This window comes from Panulirus ornatus, chromosome 18 (genome assembly GCF_036320965.1).
Source record: "Panulirus ornatus isolate Po-2019 chromosome 18, ASM3632096v1, whole genome shotgun sequence".
NCBI lineage: Eukaryota > Metazoa > Arthropoda > Malacostraca > Decapoda > Palinuridae > Panulirus > Panulirus ornatus.
The window spans coordinates 46306419-46332024 of record NC_092241.1 but is presented as its reverse complement, the minus strand read 5'-3'; the positions used below and the strand labels follow the sequence as shown (position 1 = coordinate 46332024).

Genomic DNA, 25606 nt, shown 5'->3' with positions numbered 1-25606 from the left:
TCCCCAGACAAATACAAATTACACTTTCTTTTGTATGTCCTGGACACACTCCATCTCTGCAACTTTAAAAACACAGATTCAGTATATCAGAACACTACTCATGCTGATAAGCTGTTAGGCATACAGAAGATGCCTAACATGTACTCCTAAACTGTACAGTACTCACCTCACAAAGGGACTGCTGTAATCCTCAGTTGCTGAATCTGGACAGCTTCTTAAAGGAACTTCTTGCTACAAAGTTCATCATATTCCTTGCTTTTGAGTGTTTGAGTGTAACACATGATCAAAGTAGTAGGAGCCCCATAAAAGTTCTTGGAGTTATAGTATAATAACAAAGAATAGGAGCTGATGGACTCGGCCTGCAAGCAGTATCATCACAGGAGAGAAGCCAACTATGATGAGTCAGCCAGCATTCATGCTTCTTTGAACAACTTGACCCATATAAAGCCCATTATCTTGATAAAGTCTTCCCATATGTGCTGGAAAAATGTGCAGACGCATTTGCTAGAAAAGTAAAAATAAATGTTTTTTTAAGTTATCAGTGGAAGGTGTAATTCCAAAGATGTGGAGAAGGGCAAATGTTGAGCCTATATTTAGCAAAGGGTATTGGGGAACTAACCTGGCAACAATAAGTGTGGTTTGTAAAAATTGGAAAAGATCATAAGAAAACAAATGAATGACTACTTGCAATGGGGAAACTCTATCTAGGAGACAACATGGTTTTAGGAAATGGAGGTCATACATCTTCTAGACTTTTATGACTGAGAGAACTCTGTCTTATATCATTGAAGTATGGGTGCACTATATGTTCTTTGACAGCCAGAAAGCCTCTGACACAGTTCTTAAATGGACTTTGATTAAAAATCGATTTCTACTGGCAGGAATAACTGGTTTCCTCCTTCAGTGGATAGAAGACTACCTTATTAGAAGGGAGCAAAGAAAACAGATAAGAGGTGTATCACTGAAATGGGCTGGGGTTACAAGTGGCATGCCACAGGGATTGGTCTTGAGTGCACTGCTATTCCTGGTGTGTATAAATTATTTATTCATTTGATAAAATAGAACTGTATGTAAACATATTTGTGGATGATCCCATGACCATGAGGGATATAAAGAACGATGGTGATTGCACCCACTATAGGGGGACCTGGACAAACTGAATTTGGTTTGGTAAATGGATGATAAGATTCAATGCAAGTGCAAGGTGATGAAATGGGATAGAACGAAAGAAGGCCTCAGAATGATTATTACCTAACAGGAAATAAATTACAGGAATCTGCATATGAAAGAGATTTAGATGTTGACATTATGTCTATTCTATCATCTGAGCTAAAATAATTATGAAAAAGGCAATTATGAAAAAAAAAAACATTAGCTGGCAAATATTAAAATTGGATTCAAATACATGGGTAAGGATGTTATGTAAAATCATTCAGTGCATATATCAGACCAAAACTGGATTATGCTTTACAGATCTTGTCATCAAAACAAAAGAAGCACACAGATCTAATTGACAGGGTACAGAGAAGAGCAATTGAGAAGGTACCTGAATTAAGAGAAATGGGCTACAATGAGAGGCTGAGGGCCACAAAGCTGGACACCATGGAGGAGAGAGAAAGAGATGGAGGTATGAGGGGGACCTGTTAACAGCCATCAAGTTTTTGAATCAGTATGATGACATTGAATGGGAACCATTCATCAAGGGATGCAGCTCCAAGTTAGCCATAGGCCAAAACTAAAAGCTGGGCAAAAAGATTGTTGGAAAGTATGTTACAAAGCCTGGTTTTTGAAAAGAACTAATCAATGAGGAACTGAATGGTAGCAATTAACAAAGATTTAAAAGGCTACTTGATGGCATAAGTTCAAAAGACACTGCAAGTGAAGCCTCTCCTTGTACAGTACATATAAGTAATTACCCCAGCTGAAGTGCAGCATGGGACTCATTGATCAACTGCCTGCTCCCAAGAGGAGCAAAGCCCAAGTTGAGCCTTTATGATTTGTGGTCCTGCCTGGTGGATATGGCCAGCTTTCTGTGCGCTGCACAAGCCACAAAGAAGACTCCATGGGCAGAGAGGTAAGGGGAGGTATATCTTGGATATAGAGCGACTGTACTATCAAATGTACAGAAATGTATTAAGAATTTCAAGAAATGTAAATTGAAAGGCATATTGTGGACTTTTATTTAATTCAACATTTATTAGTCATTCTGGCATAACTATAACTCTGGGCTTCTTAAAACACAGCACTCTCAGAGTTCAAGAAAATCAAAGAATTATAAAAATTACTCTTGTACAAACTTATATGTAGTAAGTTGTTTGAAAAAATTCCTAATAATACTGTGTTTATACATTTTTCTTTATCCACATATAAAATCTTAATGATTCATATGCATAACCTGCCATTTTTTTTTAATAAACATACTTGTGTGAAAATAATTAATACAGTATAAGCATTTTGAGGCATATCACTAACGTTTTCTACCCATCCTTTATGCTGACGTTGGAGGATACATGTAGTGTGTTTACAAAAGAGTATTAGCTCCTAATAAGGGTACTTTAAAAATTAACCTGTTCACAATGGTATAAAAATGCATCCTAGAGAGCTATCATACAGTTTTTAACAATTAACCTATCATAGCAAAGAGTGGCAAATATTCTTTCGGAGACATTTACTAAATATTACAGGCTGAGCGTCCCTAATCCGAAAATCTGGTATCCTGAGTGCTCCAAAATCTGAAACTTTGTGATCGGCGACATGATGTTACAAGTAAAAAATTCCACACCAAACTTCACTTATCAGAGCATATAAATTCAGTCAGGAATTGAAGGTAATGCCAAACTACCACAGACTGTCCATGTGGGCAGTTGAGGTTGTGACACAAACTTTGTTTCATGCACAAATTGATAAAAAATATTGTATAAATTACCTTCAGGCTATGTGTATAAGGTATATATGAAACATGAATGGATTTTGAGTTTACAATTGGGTCCCATCCCAAGGTATCTTATTATGTATATGCAAATATTCCAAAATCTGAAACTTCTGGTCGCAGGCATTTTGGATATGGGATACTCAACCTGGATAAGTAATGAATGGATTTCGTATTTAGAATTGAGTCCCATCCCAAGATATCTTATTATGTATATGCAAATGTTCTAAAATCCAAAACTTCTGGTCCCAGGCATTTTGGATATGGGATACTCAACCTGGATAAGTAATGCCATATGATGACAAAAAGCAACAAATCAAATACCAAAGCAAAGGTATACATGACATGCAAGGTCAAGTTTACCAAGCTAATCTTCATTTGGTGTAATAAACACTGGAAAAAAAGTATAACTTCGTATCAATACAATTTCATGTATAAGTAATATAACGAGTGTATGGTTGTGAATCTGAGCATATCTAAGCAGGATATCATCAAAAAGAATACACTGGTTTTCAGAATATATCATCAGGTGGGTAGTACTGTTTACAAACTAAAGATAAATTTCTGGTATGACCATATTTTCACTACCAACTAGATATCCACATAACTAACCTTAACCTGGTAGATCTTATACAAATGTGACAGGTGATCTCAATTGAAATTCTCAATTATGAAAACATTAAACAACTAATCTCCTGAACTATACCTAACAATCATTTCATAGTCCATCATATCTAATTATCAGGGCTGCAGAAATCTCTTGATTTTCCTTTGCAGTCTCCATGAATAAATCTGATAAGTAAATGCATTGCTGTTTAACAGGAAATTAAGGTTTTCTCCACATCTGCTTAAAAGACAGAAAAAGCATAAAATACACTGTCAGCATGGTTACATGGCAATCCATGAATGTCGGTGATAAATTCTTCAACCAAAGAGGGCAGGCCGCACTTAATGCTCCATTTTTGCCTCAGTCTACAACTGGCTGTTTTAAATATGCCAATTTATGAAGATGGAATTAACATTCCATGTAACTGAGTAATTGGATATTTCTAAAGGAAAATCTTGAGAGACTGGAGATCTAAATACACTACAAATTTTTGAAAAACAATAATCAAATAGTCAGTTCACTAGTGACATAAACTTAAAAAAGTTCCAAGTTTCTTAGATAAATATTCCATTGCCAAACATGAAAGGGTTATTATTTAGTTAAATTTTTCAAACATTTCTTCAGTGCAATAAATATTCTTACATCTTTTTTCATTACAACTAACTTCACACTGCCAAATATTTTCACACATGCTGTTATCATCTAGTATATCATAAAGCTGCCTTTTTGATCGACAAATCAAGCAAACCTTACACTCATGTCCTCTTAAATAACAGTGGGTGTTCAGAATTAGAAAAAAAAAAAGTAAGTCCACTAATATTCCCTTAATGAAATAATTCCTAACATATAGACTGTTGGCAATGCTGTTGATGATTCTTGAAATCTGCTCTTTTCACAAACACCCGCCAACAGGAATCACAAGGGAAAGCTGGCTTGCAAGGATGTGATACTAGAAGATGTCGCATCATGGCCACACCTTCAAACTTTTGCGCTAAGTGGGGACAATATGGACACCTGAAAATATTAATCATGTTTTTATACTGCTGTAAAAATACTTAACAAAGTCTGTAAAATATATTTTGCAATACATTTCCAATTTGTGAAAAACACATCCCTAACCAAAGTGTCTTAATTGCCACAATGAAAAAGCTGAAGAGATTTCTCTACTTGGTACAAGATTTGGGTAAAGTATAGACTTGATATGCATCTGAATTTGTGATTGAGGTTCATGCCTATATACACTTACTTCACCCTATTTACTGTAATTGTCAATGGTATTAATGATAACAGATGGATCAATGAAGTGAAAATAGCAGTGTGAAGAGCCAGCCATATAAACATGAGTTAAAAATGTAAATTTAGGAGGGAAATGCACATTGCCCATGTAAAATGGTAGATGAGAGGTTAATAAAGATTATGATGGTGGCTAAATATGTGAGGCATCCAAGTACATCAACAGAGAGCTTGGAGAATTTTGTGAGCACTGAGATAGAAAAAAAGGTTATTGTGTTTCATTACAAAATACTGGGAAGACAGAGTCCACAGCATAAAACAAAAGCAAAGCTCCCTCCTACTGTCAAATTTCCCCAGGAAACTGGAAAAAGGAGGTTGGGAAATTGCACTAAACCACAGCCCAGGCTCACTGATGAGCATTTTTTGTAAAGTGCAGGATAAAACAATCAGAGAGTGAATGGATTATTATTAGGAGAGAAGAAACTACCAAAGTGAAAGACAACATAGGTTCAGGGAAAGAAGATCTCGTATGATAAGCCATCCAGAGTTCTATGAGGGAATAAGCTCCAGTGCAGACAAGATATGAATGGGTGGACTGCCAGAGGGTATTTTACACTGCAGGTAGCAGATGGAAGCAGCCGCCAACCAGAGGTATATCATCAGTACTAGTAGTCTGACTACTGGGAAGGTAATGGTTCACTATGGCTGCATAGTGTACCAGCACTTCAGTGATTATCATAGTGTACTCCTCTGACCCATGTAGCATTCTTTTCTTCCTGATTCAACAACACATGGACTACTGGCTTTCTATCTACAAATATACAATCTCTCCTTGTACCACATACCATTTGAAAACACCTCCATTCTTCATGATTCTAAATTTTCCTGTTGCAAGCACTATGTACTAACCCTGCCTCTTGGCAAAATGGTAGTAGTAGTAGTAAATACATACATTAGGCAGGAACATTAGAGAGAAACACTGAGTAGAAGCAGTATGCAAGAACATTTGGGAGGAGCATTAGGTAGTAGTTGGTTGGAACATTGGGTAAACACATCAAGCAGAAGTAATCTAAAGAAACATCTGGTATGAACCTTTGGAAACAGTGTGCTAGAGTTGCCCATTGCCAGTGGCATGTTAAGGGTGAGGCAATGAAGGCTATGAAGTGACACTGGATTTCTCCAGTAATGGAGGTTCTTTTGTTTTGGCCACCCCCTTATGGAAGTTCCCAGAGGGAAAGGGCATTCACAGATATAGACATATAGAGCACTTAGAAGGATGGTGAAGAAGCTGAATTTTTAGGCTGGCAGATGAGGGAGACTCCTTCAATGTAAAAACATTATCTTAGGGGTAGTAAACAAAGGAAATCATGCCAGTGGCATATCAGAGTTCAGTTTTGGGGATGTTGCTTTAAGTGATTTATGTATGTGACTTGCCAAGGGGATTACACTAGTGCTTCAATATGGACTCCTATGGTGTGGTGGTTAGAATTTCTTACCGTGACGCATTCACGGGCCACCCAGGGCTGAGTGCATAGGTTTGAATCCTGGTTATATCAGTCAGTGCATAGGTTTGAATCCTGGTTATATCAGTCAGTCTACAGTCAACCCAGCTATTCATCTCCTAAACAACTGCCCTTCCAAACCAGTCTTAAACAACACTCCACCAGCCATGAACCCATCAAAAACCACATACCCTAAGTTACTCTTTCTTGTCTGTATCCTGGACATCATTCATCTCTCCAGCCTTAAAGACATCAATTCATTATATCACACCAATCCTATGTGCAAAATGCAACTTCAAAAAATGAAGACACTGCAGAAATGCCAAGTATGGGAGATTTTAGTAGAATGGGGCCATGTGGCTTTCTGCAACCAAAATCAAGTGTTCTTCCCAGTAACAAGATTGAAAAAAAAAGTGGACTAAGGTCACCCTGCACATCATGTCTTAGAGAGAATTCACCCAGTTACAGTTATGGCAATGGAGGTTCTCTTTAATAGACTGCCTAATAATGAATAAGTCATGGAACTCTCTAGTGACAGGAAAATACAGCAGTGTAAATCTACATCAATTGAGTGGCACATAATTTAACAAAATCATGTTTCTCAGGTGTAACATGTGCCAGAGGAGACTTAGGTGGTCATCTGGGACAAGAAGGATGTCGGGCAGTATCCTCAGAGTAATGCTGAAAAATCTGGAGTAAAGGTATTGTGGTCATATAACAAGCTACCTTCCCTGCTCAGACTCAGGAATATATCGTACTAATATACAGTCCTTAATATTTTAATTATATGTACAGCTTCAAATCAAATTCACAAATACACAATGTGCAATCCTATTTCTATAAATTTCAATTCACCTTTGCTTGCACTTATTTCATTAATATGATGAGAACACATATGTAGTATCAATCTGTTAGTAATGCTATATGGTACACAAAATTCTGGATGATGGATACAGATTTTTTAAAGATAATTATAACACCTGATATCAAAGATACTGTTCATGTAATTATGTTGTTTTTACTAAACTGGCTTAAGAATATGAAATTTCAGTTGATCTTTCACACATGGGTGTCTTGGTACTGCAGCTTGCTTTTGTTTCAGACGTATAGTATTAATTTTTTTCCCATCACTTTGATGCAAGCACTCTCTTTCTTTACCATAGGTTACTAAAGCTTGACTGAATATTGCCAACTTTTGGGTTCGGCACAACTTTCCAATAGCAGTGCCTGATCACCTTTAGACTGCTGCTGCATGACATTTTCCTTGGCAGCAAGGGAGGGCCTAGGGACATGATCCTTCAGAAAATTTTGTTATACTAGCTGTGGTGCACCCAAAGGGTTAGGAGGCACTAGGGCATATACCCTCAGGGCAGTTTATGTAAAGGAATGTATATATAAAGTAAGTCAAAGTTTAGCAGGGTCCAATTACACATTATGTCACTTAATCCAGGCAGCAACCGGATGGCTATCCTACAATTTGCTAGGAAAATGAATTAAGCAAAAATATTTCTGATATAACAAGTATAAAAGCTATTGTGCATCAAGAAAACAGATTTTCCCTTGCTAAGTACAATGAACAAAATTGAGGACAGCACTGGGACAAGAAAAATTTGACAGAGGTTGTGACTACAGATGAATCAACTGTTGTCTCAACAATGAAATAATTATCCATAGGAATTAGATAAGATGTGACTAAAAATTGATTCAGAGAGGATTTTACTATATATATAACACCACTTATAAAAACACTGGGGAGGAAACTGCTATAACCAGTATTAACAAACTGAAAAGCCTTTAGCTGGATATCAGCAGAATGCATAGATAAGCTTTTGATGGTGGGTCAAATATGAGTGGACCTTACCAAGGAGCAAACACTCTGTAAGTCACAGGTTTAACCTTGCTCTTGAAAAAAGATGTCTCAGTCAGAGAATGCATAACATTATGATAATTATGCAGAGTATAAGTACATTTCTCATATGCTGTCCTGCATTGGAAAAACATGTTCAATTTCTACTTGATGGGACTCAGAAGAATGTAATTGAAACCATCATGTCAAACTTGATGAATCAAGTGACATGATTCAGTTCTCTTGTTTCATGACTATTACTAGCTGTAGAAGATGCCCTTCAAGAAATATAACACGATACCTGATTCATAAACAGCATCAAATGCACTTTGCTACCAAAATGTAATCTGCATGGCTATGTCTTGCTGTTTGTGAAGCTATTTTTTGCATAACTTGTTCCATGATTTATTGCAGCTATGGTAGATGCCCTTCAAGAAACAGTGACAATACCTGATTCAAAAAGGCTTCAAATGTACTTTGCGACCAAAATGCAACATGGATGTCTGTGTTTGTGCTGTTTTTAGCACAACTTGTACTCTGACAGTCAAATTACAGAATCCCTCTACTGATATTACTGAAGCAATTTATCATCATTGACTGCACAGAAAACTGAAGTTTTTGCATTGGCACAACAGATGGCAGCATCACATGAAATAAAGACTGGACTTCCGTGGTGTGTTAGTTAGCACTGCTGATCATGACACACTAATGAGCAATCCAGAGTCAGCGCATAGGTTCAAATTCTGGTTGCAGCATCTGGTGCACGGTCAGCCCAGTTGTTCTTCCTTTGCTATGGGCTGATTGATAAGTTGGGTACCTGGCTTAGACTTAAGTGCATGTATTCATGTATATGTAGCTATACCATGCAATACTCGGCAATCTGCTGCACCACATGATTACTCTGTGTTGGCAACTTAAAGGTAGGCTGATAACTGTTTCTTTCCCTACACCTCAAAGCTTTGGAACTCTCTACCTTCTCATGTCTTTCCTGATAACTATGACCTAGCACATTTTAAAAGACAGGTTTTCCACTTCTTCCAAAGTTCATAAATACTTTCCTGTCTCTTTTTTTTCCCTTTCATAATCCTGTCCATATTTCAATAAAGACCCAGCCTTGATGTGGACTTCTGTCAGAGACTGGACCTTCCTATGAGTAAGAACGAATGTGGCCTTTTTTGTCTGCTTTTCTGGCACTACCTCACTTAAGCAGGGGATAGTGTTGCTCTTTTCCTGTGGGGTGGGGTAGCGACAGGAATGAATGAAGGCAAGCAAGTATGAATATGTACATGTACATGTATGTATATGTGCATATGTGGGCATCTATGTGTATATATATATATATATATATATATATATATATATATATATATATATATATATATATATATATATATATATATATATATATATATTTATTTTGGATGTTAATGTGCTGAGAGGTGCAACTGGAGGGATGTCTGATCATTATCTTGTGGAGGCTAAGGTGAAGATTTGTATGGGTTTTCAGAAAAGAAGAGTGAATGTTGGGGTGAAGAGGGTGGTGAGAGTAAGTGAGCTTGGGAAGGAGACTTGTGTGAGGAAGTACCAGGAGAGACTGAGTACAGAATGGAAAAAGATGAGAACAATGGAAGTAAGGGGAGTGGGGGAGGAATGGGATGTATTTAGGGAATCAGTGATGGATTGCGCAAAAGATGCTTGTGGCATGAGAAGGGTGGGAGGTGGGTTGATTAGAAAGGGTAGTGAGTGGTGGGATGAAGAAGAAAGAGTATTAGGGAAAGAGAAGAGAGAGGCATTTGGACGATTTTTGCAGGGAAAAAATGCAATTGAGTGGGAGACGTATAAAAGAAAGAGACAGGAGGTCAAGAGAAAGGTGCAAGAGGTGAAAAAAAGGGCAAATGAGAGTTGGGGTGAGAGAGTATCATTAAATTTTAGGGAGAATAAAAAGATGTTCTGGAAGGAGGTAAATAAAGTGCGTAAGACAAGGGAGCAAATGGGAACTTCAGTGAAGGGCGCAAATGGGGAGGTGATAACAAGTAGTGGTGATGTGAGAAGGAGATGGAGTGAGTATTTTGAAGGTTTGTTGAATGTGTTTGATGATAGAGTGGCAGATATAGGGTGTTTTAGTCGAGGTGGTGTGCAAAGTGCGAGGGTTAGGGAAAATGAGTTGGTAAACAGAGAAGAGGTAGTAAAAGCTTTGCGGAAGATGAAAGCCGGCAAGGCAGCAGGTTTCGATGGTATTGCAGTGGAATTTATTAAAAAAGGGGGTGACTGTATTGTTGACTGGTTGGTAAGGTTATTTAATGTATGTATGACTCATGGTGAGGTGCCTGAGGATTGGCGGAATGCATGCATAGTGCCATTGTACAAAGGCAAAGGGGATAAGAGTGAGTGCTCAAATTGCAGAGGTATAAGTTTGTTGAGTATTCCTGGCAAATTATATGGGAGGGTATTGATTGAGAGGGTGAAGGCATGTACAGAGCATCAGATTGGGGAAGAGCAGTGTGGTTTCAGAAGTGGTAGAGGATGTGTGGATCAGGTGTTTGCTTTGAAGAATGTATGTGAGAAATACTTAGAAAAGCAAATGGATTTGTATGTAGCATTTATGGATCTGGAGAAGGCATATGATAGAGTTGATAGAGATGCTCTGTGGAAGGTATTAAGAATATATGGTGTGGGAGGCAAGTTGTTAGAAGCAGTGAAAAGTTTTTATCGAGGATGTAAGGCATGTGTATGTGTAGGAAGAGAGGAAAGTGATTGGTTCTCAGTGAATGTAGGTTTGCGGCAGGGGTGTGTGAAATCTCCATGGTTGTTTAATTTGTTTATGGATGGGGTTGTTAGGGAGGTGAATGCAAGAGTTTTGGAAAGAGGGGCAAGTATGAAGTCTGTTGGGGATGAGAGAGCTTGGGAAGTGAGTCAGTTGTTGTTCGCTGATGATACAGCGCTGGTGGCTGATTCATGTGAGAAACTGCAGAAGCTGGTGACTGAGTTTGGTAAAGTGTGTGAAAGAAGAAAGTTAAGAGTAAATGTGAATAAGAGCAAGGTTATTAGGTACAGTAGGGTTGAGGGTCAATTCAATTGGGAGGTGAGTTTGAATGGAGAAAAACTGGAGGAAGTGAAGTGTTTTAGATATCTGGGAGTGGATCTGGCAGCGGATGGAACCATGGAAGCGGAAGTGGATCATAGGGTGGGGGAGGGGGCGAAAATTCTGGGAGCCTTGAAGAATGTGTGGAAGTCGAGAACATTATCTTGGAAAGCAAAAATGGGTATGTTTGAAGGAATGGTGGTTCCAACAATGTTGTATGGTTGCGAGGCGTGGACTATGGATAGAGTTGTTCGCAGGAGGATGGATGTGCTGGAAATGAGATGTTTGAGGACAATGTGTGGTGTGAGGTGGTTTGATCGAGTAAGTAACGTAAGGGTAAGAGAGATGTGTGGAAATAAAAAGAGCGTGGTTGAGAGAGCAGAAGAGGGTGTTTTGAAATGGTTTGGTCACATGGAGAGAATGAGTGAGGAAAGATTGACCAAGAGGATATATGTGTCGGAGGTGGAGGGAACGAGGAGAAGAGGGAGACCAAATTGGATGTGGAAAGATGGAGTGAAAAAGATTTTGTGTGATCGGGGCCTGAACATGCAGGAGGGTGAAAGGAGGGCAAAGAATAGAAGAATTGGAGCGATGTGGTATACCGGGGTTGACGTGCTGTCAGTGGATTGAATCAAGGCATGTGTATAGGGGTGGGTTGGGCCATTTCTTTCGTCTGTTTCCTTGCGCTACCTCGCAAACGCGGGAGACAGCGACAAAGCAAAATATATATATATATATATATATATATATATATATATATATATATATATATATATATATATATATATATATATATACATATATATATATATATATATATATATATATATATATATATACATATATATATATATATATATATATATATATATATATATATATATATATATATATATATATATATATATATATATATATATATCTTTTTTTTTTTGCTTTGTCGCTGTCTCCCGCGTTTGCGAGGTAGCGCAAGGAAACAGACGAAAGAAATGGCCCAACCCACCCCCAAACACATGTATATACATACGTCCACACACGCAAATATACATACCTACACAGCTTTCCATGGTTTACCCCAGACGCTTCACATGCCTTGATTCAATCCACTGACAGCACGTCAACCCCGGTATACCACATCGCTCCAAATCACTCTATTCCTTGCCCTCCTTTCACCCTCCTGCATGTTCAGGCCCCGATCACACAAAATCTTTTGCACTCCATCTTTCCACCTCCAATTTGGTCTCCCTCTTCTCCTCGTTCCCTCCACCTCCGACACATATATTCTCTTGGTCAATCTTTCCTCACTCATTCTCTCCATGTGCCCGAACCATTTCAAAACACCCTCTTCTGCTCTCTCAACCACGCTCTTTTTATTTCCACACATCTCTCTTACCCTTACGTTACTTACTCGATCAAACCACCTCACACCACATATTGTCCTCAAACATCTCATTTCCAGCACATCCATCCTCCTGCGCACAACTCTATCCATAGCCCACGCCTCGCAACCATACAACATTGTTGGAACCACCATTCCTTCAAACATACCCATTTTTGCTTTCCGAGATAATGTTCTCGACTTTCACACATTCTTCAAGGCTCCCAGAATTTTCGCCCCCTCCCTCACCCTATGATCCACTTCCGCTTCCATGGTTCCATCCGCTGCCAGATCCACTCCCAGATATCTAAAACACTTCACTTCCTCCAGTTTTTCTCCATTCAAACTCACCTCCCAATTGACTTGACCCTCAACCCTACTGTACCTAATAATCTTGCTCTTATTCACATTTACTCTTAACTTTCTTCTTTCACACACTTTACCAAACTCAGTCACCAGCTTCTGCAGTTTCTCACATGAATCAGCCACCAGCGCTGTATCATCAGCGAACAACAACTGACTCACTTCCCAAGCTCTCTCATCCCCAACAGACCTCATACTTGCCCCTCTTTCCAAAACTCTTGCATTCACCTCCCTAACAACCCCATCCATAAACAAATTAAACAACCATGGAGACATCACACACCCCTGCCGCAAACCTACATTCACTGAGAACCAATCACTTTCCTCTCTTCCTACACGTACACATGCCTTACATCCTCGATAAAAACTTTTCACTGCTTCTAACAACTTGCCTCCCACACCATATATTCTTAATACCTTCCACAGAGCATCTCTATCAACTCTATCATATGCCTTCTCCAGATCCATAAATGCTACATACAAATCCATTTGCTTTTCTAAGTACTTCTCACATACATTCTTCAAAGCAAACACCTGATCCACACATCCTCTACCACTTCTGAAACCACACTGCTCTTCCCCAATCTGATGCTCTGTACATGCCTTCACCCTCTCAATCAATATCCTCCCATATGATTTACCAGGAGTACTCAACAAACTTATACCTCTGTAATTTGAGCACTCACTCTTATCCCCTTTGCCTTTGTACAATGGCACTATGCACGCATTCCGCCAATCCTCAGGCACCTCACCATGAGTCATACATACATTAAATAACCTTACCAACCAGTCAACAATACAGTCACCCCTTTTTTAATAAATTCCACTGCAATACCATCCAAACCTGCTGCCTTGCCGGCTTTCATCTTCCGCAAAGCTTTTACTACCTCTTCTCTGTTTACCAAATCATTTTCCCTAACCCTCTCACTTTGCACACCACCTCGACCAAAACACCCTATATCTGCCACTCTATCATCAAACACATTCAACAAACCTTCAAAATACTCACTCCATCTCCTTCTCACATCACCACTACTTGTTATCACCTACCCATTTGCGCCCTTCACTGAAGTTCCCATTTGCTCCCTTGTCTTACGCACTTTATTTACCTCCTTCCAGAACATCTTTTTATTCTCCCTAAAATTTAATGATACTCTCTCACCCGAACTCTCATTTGCCCTTTTTTTCACCTCTTGCACCTTTCTCTTGACCTCCTGTCTCTTTCTTTTATACATCTCCCACTCAATTTCATTTTTTCCCTGCAAAAATCGTCCAAATGCCTCTCTCTTCTCTTTCACTAATACATATATATATATATATATATATATATATATATATATATATATATATATATATATGTGTGTGGATATGAGTGGATGGGCCATTCTTTGTCTGTTTCCTAGCACTACCTCCCTGATGTGGGAAACAGTGATTATGTACAATAAAAAAACATTTCATTCATTTATTTATTTTACTTTGTCACTGTCTCCCGCATTAGCGAGGCAGCGCAAGGAAACAGACAAAAGAATGGCCCAACCCACCCACATGCACATGTATATACATACATGTCCACACAAGCAAATATACATTCCTATACATCTCAACGTATACATATATGTACACACACAGACATATACATATATACACATTTACATAATTCATACTGTCTGCCCTTATTCATTCCCATTACCACCCCGCCACACATGAAGTAACAACCCCTTCCTCCGCACGTGTGCGAGGTAGTACTGGGAAAAGACAACAAAGGCCACATTCGTTCACACTCATTCTCCAGCTGTCATGTATAATGCACCAAAACCACAGCTCCCTTTCCACATCCAGGCCCCACAGAACTTTCCATGGTTTACCCCAGACGCTTCACATGCCCTGGTTCAATCCATTGACAGCATGTCGACCCTGGTATACCACATTGTTCCAATTCACTCTATTCCTTGCACGCCTTTCACCCTCCTGCGTGTTCAGGCCCCGATCACTCAAAATATTTTTCACTCCATCCTCCACCTCCAATTTGGTCTCCCACTTCTCCTCGTTCCCTCCACCTCCGACACATATATCCTCTTGGTCAATCTTTCCTCACTCATTCTCTCCATGTGACCAAACCATTTCAAAACACCCTCTTCTGCTCTCTCAACCACGCTCTTTTTATTACCACACATCTCTCTTACCCTATTATTACTTACTCGATCAAATCACCTCACACCACATATTGTCCTCAAACATCTCATTTCCAGCACATCCACCCTCCTGCACACAACTCTATCCATAGCCCATGCCTTGCAACCATATAACATTGTTGGAACCACTATTCCTTCAAACATCCCCATTTTTGCTTTCCAAGATAATGTTCTCAACTTCCACATATTCTTCAACGCTCCCAGAATTTTTGCCCCCTCCCCCACCCTATGATTAACTTCCACTTCCATGGTTCCATCCGCTGCCAAATCCACTCCCAGATATCTAAAACACTTCACTTTCTCCAGTTTTTCTCCATTCAAACTAACCTCCCAAATGATTTGTCCCTCAACCCTACTGTACCTAATAACCTTGCTCTTATTCACATTTACTCTCAGCTTTTTTCTTTCACACACTTTACCAAACTCAGTCACCAGCTTCTGCACTCTCACACAAATCAGCCACCAGCGCTGTATCATCAGCAAACAACAATTGACTCACTTCCCAAGCTCTCTCATCCACAACAGACTGCATACTTGCCCCTCTTTCCAAAACTCTTGCATTCACTTCCCTAACAACCCCATCCATAAACAAATTAAACAATCATGGAGACATCACACACCCCTGCCGCAAGCCAACATTCACTGAGAACCAATCACTTTCCTCTCTTCCTACACGTACACATGCCTTACATCCTCGATAAAAACTTTTCACTGCTTCTAACAACTTGCCTCCCACACCATATATTCTTAATACCTTCCACAGAGCATCTCTATCAACTCTCTCATATGCTTTCTCCAGATCCATAAATGCTACATACAAATCCATTTGCTTTTCTAAGTATTTCTCACATACATTCTTCAAAGCAAACACCTGATCCACACATCCTCTACCACTTCTGAAACCACACTGCTCTTCCCCAATCTGATGCTCTGTACATGCCTTCACCCTCTCAATCAATATCCTCCCATATAATTTACCAGGAATACTCAACAAACTTATACCTCTGTAATTTGAGCACTCTTTTATCACCTCTGCCTTTGTACAATGGCACTATACAAGCATTCTGCCAATCCTCAGGCACCTCACCATGAGTCATACATACATTAAATAACCTTACCAACCAGTCAACAATACAGTCACTCCCTTTTTTGATAAATTCCACTGCAATACCATCCAAACCTGTTGCCTTGCTGGCTTTCATCTTCTGCAAAGCTTTTACTACTTCTTCTCTGTTTACCAAATCATTCTCCCTAACCCTCACACGTTGCACACCACCTCGACCAAAACACCCTATATCTGCCACTCTATCATCAAACACATTCAACAAACCTTCAAAATACTCACTCCATCTCCTTCTCACATCACCACTACTTGTTATCACCTCCCCATTAGCCCCCTTCACTGAAGTTCCCATTTGTTCCCTTATCTTATGCACTTTATTTACCTCCTTCCAAAACATCTTTTTATTCTCCCTAAAATCTAATGATACTCTCTCACCCCAACTATCATTTGCCCTCTTTTTCACCTCTTGCACCTTTCTCTTGACCTCCTGCCTCATTCTTTTATACATCTCCCAGTCATCTGCATTGTTTCCCTGCAAAAATTGTCCAAATGCCTCTCTCTTCTCTTTCACTAATAATCTCACTTCTTCATCCCACCACTCACTACCCTCTCTAATCTGCCCACCTCCCACGCTTCTCATGCCACAAGCATCTTTTGTGCAAGCCATCACTCCTTCCCTAAATACATCCCATTCCTCCCCCACTCCCCTTACGTCCTTTGTTCTCACCTTTCTCCATTCTGTACTCAGTCTCTCCTGGTACTTCCTCACACAAGTCTCCTTCCCAAGCTCACTTACTCTCACCACTCTCTTCACCCCAACATTCTCTCCTCTTTTCTGAAAACCTCTACAAATCTTCACCTTCGCCTCCACAAGATAATGATCAGACATCCCTCCAGTTGCACCTCTCAGCACATTAACATCTAAAAGTCTCTCTTTTGCGTGCCTATCAATTAACACATAATCCAACAATGCTCTCTGGCCATCTCTCCTACTTACATACGTATACTGATGTATATCTCTCTTTATAAACCAGGTATTCCCAATCACCAGTCTTTTTTCAGCACATAAATCTACAAGCTCTTCACCATTTCCATTTACAACACTAAACATCCCATGTACACCAATTATTCCATCAACTGCCACATTACTTACCTTTGCATTCAAATCACCCATCACTATAACCCGGTCTCATGCATCAAAACTACTAACACACTCACTCAGCTGCTCCCAAAACACTTGCCTCTCATGATCTTTCTTCTCATGCCCATATATATATATATACACATTATATATATATATATATATATATATATATATATATATATATACATACACAGACATATACACATATGCACACACACACACATTCACACTTGCTCAACTTCATCCACTCCTGATACTACCCTACTTCACAGGAAACAGCATCGCTGCCCCCTGCTTCAGTGAGGTAGTGCCAGGAAAACAGACAAAGATGGCTACATTCGTTCACACTCAGTCTCTAGCTGTCATGTGTAATGCAACAAAACCACAGCTTCCTTTCCAAATCCAGAGACCACAAAACTTTCCCTGGTCCACCCCAGACGCTTCACATGCCTGGGTTCAGTCCAATGATAGCACGTCGACCCCTGTAAACCACATCATTCCAATTCACTTTATTCCTTGCATGCTTCTCATCCTCCTGTATTTTCAGGCCCCGATTGCTCAAAATCATTTTCACTCCATCCTTCCATCTCCAATTTGGTCTCCTGCTTCTCCTTGTTCCCTCCACCTCTGACATATATATCCTCTTTCTCAATATTTCTTTACTCATTCTCTCCACATGTCCAAACAATTTCAACACCCTCTTCTGCTCTCTCAACAACAATCTTTTCATTTCCACACATTTCTCTTACTTTTTCATTAATTACATGATCAAACCACTTCACCCACATAATGTCCTCAAACATTTCATTTCCAACACAACCACCCTTCTCTGTACAACCCTATCTATAGCCCATACCTCAAAACCATTTAAGGTTGTTGGAACTATTTTTCCTTCAAACATACCCACTTTTGCTCTCCGAGATAATGCACTCTCCTTCCACACATTCTTCATCGCTCCCAGAACCTTTGCCCCCTCCGCCACCCTGTGACACATTTCTGCTTCCATGGTTCCATTTGCTGCTAACTCCACTTACTGATATCTAAAACACTTCACTTCCTCCAATTTTTCTCCATTCAAACTTACACTGTGCATTGTAGTTCTTTCATCTATGCTTCAAATGGGGAAGAAAGCCCATATTCTTGCCTCGAATCATGTAAATGTTGGGACACATGAAATTTCTACGTGCACTGGGTGCCCAGAATTCATAATCAGGAACTTGCTCCCTGCAACATCTTATCAGTGCCTTGCCTCATTTAGATCAAGACCCTATGGATGCAAAAGTTATGGGCCAAGAATACTTCAGCAACCTTGCCAATTCCATGCCCAGACATCTGCAGATGGTAAACAAAGCCAAAGGAAAGACAGAAAAGTAACATGAAAGTGTGACATTACCTTTGAAAATATTTGGGGAAGCGGACAAGGTTTTTTGTGGAGACTGAAAAGTAGTTTTAGGTTGTTTTGTAAGACCTCTTTTTGTCATCTAAGACAGCTGAGAGCTCCAATTTCCTCCATTCACCTTAACTTTTTTTTGTTTAAACCTTTCACTGCACTGGGCCACATTTGTGGTTTTAAATCTTTTCACCTTCATTTGATATATGATCTTATTCATAGCTGTCAAAAGCAACATAACAACCAAGTTGGAAAAAATCACACTGCATCAAGCCTTATTTGAAGCTCTTAAACTTTCACTTCCTCATTTGAATTTCCAGTTGATGCATGGTTCCACAGCTTATCCATAGATGTGACTAGCGACCCAACAACAAAGCTGGATATGATATCACATCACAATCACCCATAAAGTGTCAAAGAAAGTGCAACTGCATTATTATAGCAGGAAGGTAGATTTTACACAGTGACAAATGTCAGTTTTATGGAAAAATGAAAAATTTCTACAGCATTATTGCTTATCTTTTGTATGGATGCTGTTTCCTGTGGGGCAACCTGAGGTGGGCGTAGAACTCAATGAATCTTGTCTGAAAATGAAAATGTGCAGACATTCAAGCCATAGTGATCTCCAGTAAGTGAGGATATTGTTTTAAAAACCAGTTGTAAATATCAAGGAATGCACTCCTTTATCTTATACAGACTATGTCAGATAGTCTACATCTGATAACACCCATGAATCTTTGGTATCGAAAGATTGGAAAAGCATTGTCCCTCCATCATATATATCGTGACAAGAGAGCCAGCATATAAGGCAGTGTTGAACTGTTAAGTAAATTGCTTCTTTAAATGCACTTATACACATGTCATGATGCACACATGGCAAGAAGAAATCACTAAAATTTGAGAAAGTGAAAACAGGCCACTGTACAATACCAAGAACATCAGGACACTGCCAGAGGTCAGCTTGAAAGCCTATAGGTACTATTTCTAGCTCATATTCATTGTTGCTAGATTTATCCTCAAGAGCAGCTAAAAATGTTGATAATATAAAAGTGTGTACAGAATGACCAACAAGCTAAATTGCGATTACATTTAAATCATTAGTCAATATAAGCACTCTGAATACAGGAAAGGATCTTACTCTTAATCAACATATGTAATTTCAATACTCACTTTTGACTTTCTTACTTTGACACAATGACACTAAACAGGAATTCAGCCAATCCTCGGGCACCTCAACATCAGCAATATTTATATCAAAATCTTCAATAACCAATCAACAACAAAGTCACCTCCTTTCTTGAGAAATTTGCCTGCAATCCCATCCACTTTGATTGCTTTGCCAAACTACATCTTATGCAAAGTTCTCACCAATCCACTCATCAAGGCTCTTATACTTTGCATATCTCCCCAACCAAAACACCCCAGAGCTGCCATCCTATCGTCAATCACATTTAACAATCCATCAAAATACTCCATCTCCTTTTCACCTCCTGTATTTAGGGAAGCAGTGATGGCTTGCACAAAAGATGCTTGTGGCATGAGAAGCGTGGAAGGTGGGCAGATTAGAATGGGTAGTGAGTGGTGGGATGAAGAAATAAGGCTAGTGAAAGAGAAGAGAGAGGCACTTGAACAATCTTTGCAGGGAAATAATGCAAATGACTGGGAGATGTATAAAAGAAAGAGGCAGGTCAAGAGAAAGGTGCAAGAGGTGAAAAAAAGGGCAAATGAGAGTTGGGGTGAGAGGGTAACATTAGATTTCAGGGAGAATAAAAAGATGTTTTGGAAGGTGGTAAATAAAGTGCGTAAGACAAGGGAACAAATGGGAACATCAGTGAAGGGGGCTAATGGGGAGGTGATAACAAGTAGTGGTGATGAGAGAAGATGTAGTGAGTATTTTGAAGGTTTGTTGAATGTGTTTGATGATAGAGAGGCAAGTATAGGGTGTTTTGGTCGAGGTGGTGTGTAAAGTGAGAGGGTTAGGGAGAAAGATTAGGTAAACAGAGAAGAGGTAGTAAAAGCTTTGCGGAAGATGAAAGCTGGCAAGGCAGCAGGTTTGGACGGTATTGCAGTGGAATTTATTCAAAAAAGGGGGTGACTGTACTGTTGACTGGTTGGTAAGGTTATTTAATGTATGCATGACTCATGGTGACATGCCTGAGGATTGACGGAATGCTTGCACTGTGCCATTGTACAAAGGCAAAAGGGATAAAAGTGAGTGCTCAAATTACAGAGGTATAAGTTTGTTGAGTATTCCTGGGAAATTATATGGGAGGGTATTGATTGAGAGGGTGAAGGCATGTACAGAGCATCAGACTGGGGAAGAGCAGTGTGGTCTCAGAAGTGGCAGAGGATGTGTGGTTCAGGTGTTTGCTTTAAAGAATGTATGTGAAAAATACTTAGAAAAGCAAATGGATTTGTATGTAGCATTTATGGATCTGGAGAAGGTATATGATAGAGTTGATAGAGATGCTCTGTGGGAGGTATTAAGAATATATGGTGTGGGAGGCAAGTTGTTAGAAGCAGTGAAAAGTTTTTATCGAGGAAGTAAGGCATGTATATGAGTAGGAAGAGAGGAAAGTGATTGGTTCTCAGTGAATGTTGGTTTGCAGCAGGGGTGTGCGATGTCTCCATGGTTGTTTAATTTGTTTATGGATGGGGTTGTTAGGGAGGTGAATGCAAGAGTTTTGGAAAGAGGGGCAAGTATGCAGTCTGTTGTGGATGAGAGAGCTTGGGGAGTGAGTTAGTTGTTGTTTGCTAATGATACAGCACTGGTGGCTGATTTGTGTGAGAAACTGCAGTAGCTGGTGACTGAGTTTGGTAAAGTGAGTGAAAGAAGAAAGCTGAGAGTAAATGTGAATAAGAGCAAGGTTATTACGTACAGTAGGGTTGAGGGACGAGTCAATTGGGAGGTAAGTTTGAATGGAGAAAAACTGGAGGAAGTAAAGTGTTTTAGATATCTGGGAGTGGATCTGGCAGCGGATGGAACCATGGAAGTGGAAGTGAATCATAGGTGGGGGAGGGGGTGAAAGTTCTGAGAGCGTTGAAAAATGTGTGGAAGTCAAGAACGTTATCTTGGAAAGTAAAAATGGGTAGGTTTGAAGGAATAGTGGTTCCAACAATGTTGTATGGTTGTGAGGCATGGGCTATAGATAGAGTTGTGTGGAGGAGGGTGGATGTGCTGGAAATGAGATGTTTGAGGACAATATGTGGTGTGAGGCAGTTTGATCGAGTAAGTAATGAAAGGGTAAGAGAGATGTGTGGTAATAAAAAGAGTGTGGTTGAGAGTACAGAAGAGGGTGTTTTGAAATGGTTTGGTCACATAGAGAGAATGAGTGAGGAAAGATTGACAAAGAGGATATATGTGTCGGAGGTGGAGGGAATGAGGAGAAGTAGGAGACCAAATTGGAGGTGGAAAGATGAAGTGAAAAAGATTTTGAGGGATCGGGGCCTGAACATGCCCGAGGGTGAAAAGCATGCAAGGAATAGAGTGAATTGGAATGATGTGGTATACCGGGGTCGACGTGCTGTCAATGGATTGAACCAGGGCATGTGAAGTGTCTGGGGTAAACCATGTGGGGCCTAGATGTGGAAAGGGAGCTGTGGTTCCGGTTCATTATACATGACAGCTAGAGAATGAGTATGAACGAATGTGGACTTTGTTGTCTTTTCCTAGAGCTAGCTCACGCTTATGCGGGGGGAGGGGGTTGTCATTTCAAGTGTGGCGGGGTGGCAACAGGAATTAATTAGGGCAGACAGTATAAATTATGTATATGTGTATATATGTATATGTTGGTGTGTGTATATATATGTATATGTTGAGATGCATAGGTATGTATATGTGCATGCATGGACATGTATATGTGTATGTGGGTGGGTTGGGCCATTCTTTCATCTGTTTCCTTGCACTACCTCGTTAACACGGGAGACAGCAACAAAGTATGATAAGAATAAATATAATCTTTCTTACTTTTACACAACGACACTAAACAGGCATTCAGCCAATCCTCAGGCACCTCATCATCAGCTATATTTATATCAAAATCTTCAATAACCGATCAACAACAAAGTCACCTCCTTTCTTGAAAAATCTGACTGCAATCCCATCCACTTTGATTGCCTTGCCAAACTACATCTTATGCAAGGTTCTCACCAATCCACTCATCAAAACTCTTTCACTTTGCATATCTCCCCACCCAAAACACCACAGAGCTGCCATCCTATTGTCAAACACATTTAACAGTCCATCAAAATACTCCATCTCCTTTTCACCTCCTCTCTTTCTGTTACTACTTCTGTATTGGACACCTTCAATTATACTCCCATTTGTTTTTGTGTTTTTCTCATACCATTAACTTTCTCCCAAAACATTTTCTTATTCCATCTTAAGTTTGCTGATACTTGCTGACCCCGTAATTTTCATTTGCCCTCTTCTTCAACCCCTGCACCTTCTTCTTGACCTGCTGCTTTCTCTTGCACCTCCCAATTATTTGCACTCCTTCCCTGCAAGTAATGCCCATACACCTCTCTTTTCTCTTAACTTAGCAATCTAATTATGTATTCCATTCACTCAGTACCCTTTCTTATGTGGCCACTTCCCTCCTTCCACATGCCACACATTTCTCACATATAGGGCAGCACTGCTTTGCTTCCCCAAATACCTTCCATTCCTCATCCACTTGCCCAGCTTCATTTCCTCACCTTTTGCTATTCTAAATTCAGTCTCTCCTGGTATCTCTTCACATTACCTCTTTTTCAAGCTCACTCTCACCACCCTCTTCCTATCCATATCATTTCCTCTTTTCTGGAAACATGTAAAAAAAAATTAGTCATTACCAAGTAATGATCTGACATTCCACCAGCTGCCCCTTTCAGAACATTCATGTCCAAGAGAAGTCTATTTTACATGCCTATAAATTAGCCTACAATCCAACAATGCTCACTTACCATCTTTCCTGGGGATAAGTGGAAAAGAATACACCTATTCCCTGCCTACTGTAGGAAACTAAGAGGGGCAGGAACATGGGGCTGGAAACCCTCCCCTTCTTGTATCTAAATTTGTAAAAGTTGGAAAAAAAGAAGGAATGTCTGAAGTGTGGCGAATGACCCAAAATGAGAAGAAAGACAAGATAAAAAGTATGCTTAAGAAGATAAACTATAATATTTCGGCTCTGAGTGAAGGTAAAGTAGGGGTTAGGGTGATGGTGAGAGATAAGGAAGTGGTTACACTTCTGCTAAAGGAGTTGTGGGAATGTGCGAAAGAGTGCAAGGAAATGAGCCTCAAATTGATAAGGGTAAATATGGAAGAGGATCATGCAAGTTAGGTGATTAATAGTGCTTATGCACTTGGAAGCAAGAGAAGTGAAGAAGAGAGACGAGTGTTTTGGGAGGGGGTGAGAGTGTTTCACCAATTTTGACATACGGAATTGGTTGTTAGTGGTGAGTGGTTCGGATGGAAGAGTGGGTAATGTGGTAGTTGAAGGTATAACTTGGGGCCATAGAGTACTTCATTCTGTGAATGATAATGCTGAACAGCTTGTAGAGTTGTGTGCTGAAGAAAGGACTAGTGACTTGGATCACCTGCATCAAAAATGATGAACATATGTAAGTATACCTGAGTAAGTAGGAAAGATGCTAAGTGGGCCTTATGTATATATGTCTGCAGTTTGGCATGGGTGGAGGCACTTGGGAGATGAGTCAGTTACTGTCCTGATGACATGGCAATGGTGCAGATTCAAATGGGAAATGAAAGAAGTTGGTTTCTGAGTTAGAGTGTATGGTAGCAGAAGGTTGAATTTACGAGAATAAAAGCAAGGTTATTGGGTTCAGCACTGGAGAGAGACAGGTTAGTTGGGGTGTGAGCGTGAATAGGAGAAAACTTGGAGGAAGTGAACTATTTTACATGACGTGGAGTGGACAAGGCACCAAATGAAACCATGGGAGCTGAAGCAAGTCATATGAAAGGAGAGCAGGAGATCCTCAGAGCACTGAGGAATGTGTGGAAAGAAAGGGGAAAGGGAGATTGAAGATAGGAATGTTTGAAGGTATAGTAGTCCCAAAAGTGTTGTATGCTTGTGAGGCATGAGCCATTATCAGAATGTACAAATGTGAGGGAATGTGTTGGCACTGAAATGTCTGAGGACAATATGTGCCGTGATGAAGGTTGATCAAGGAGAAATGATATGATAAGTGAGAGGTGTGGTAATAGAATTATAGCTGAGAACGCTGAGGAGGGTGTACTAAAATGATGTGGATATATGGAGAGGATGAGTGAGGAGAGGTTGACAAAGAGGGTATAAGTGTCAGATGCGGAGGGACAAGGAGGATGAGGAAACCGAACTGGAGATGGAAAAGGTTTTGAGTGCTTGGAGCCTGAATATGCAAGAAGATGGAAGGTGTGCAAGAGACAGAGTTACCTGCAGCAATGTGGTATATAAGGGGTAACATGCAGTTACTGGACTGATCCAGAGTATATGAAGTGGTGTCAAGGGAAACCACAGACAGGACTAAGAGTCCTGGTTGTGAAGAGGGGGCTGTGGTTTTGGTGTATCATACATAACATCTAGAGTAGATGTGAGCACAAGAGGCCATTTCTTCATCCATCCCATCGCTTATGTGGAAAACAGCAAAGAAGTATGAAAGAAAGAAAAAAATAATGTCTATAAATATATTATCCCTGGGGATACGGGAGAAATACTTCCCATATATTCCCTGCATGTCATAGAAAATGACTAAAAGGGGTGGGAGTGAGGGGTTGAAAATCCTCACCTGTTTTACTTTCAAAAAAGAAGGAACAGAGAAGGGGGCCAAGTGAAGATTTTTCCCTTTCAGGCTCGGTCATCTGTTCCATATGCAACTAAAGTGGGTAGGAGAGGGTGTG

At 39.9% G+C, this 25606-nt stretch overlaps 1 protein-coding gene across 1 annotated transcript in view; it reads right to left on the bottom strand.

Annotated features, from left to right (window-relative positions):
* Positions 1 to 2168: 2168 nt before the first annotated feature.
* Positions 2169 to 25606, bottom strand: part of LOC139755050 (uncharacterized) — a 213219-nt gene continuing 189781 nt past the window's right edge. The window contains exon 9 of the mRNA XM_071673047.1: positions 2169 to 4550. Coding sequence (XP_071529148.1) covers positions 4376 to 4550 — 175 coding nt within the window. The 3' untranslated portion in view covers positions 2169 to 4375. The remainder of the gene's footprint in view (positions 4551 to 25606) is intronic.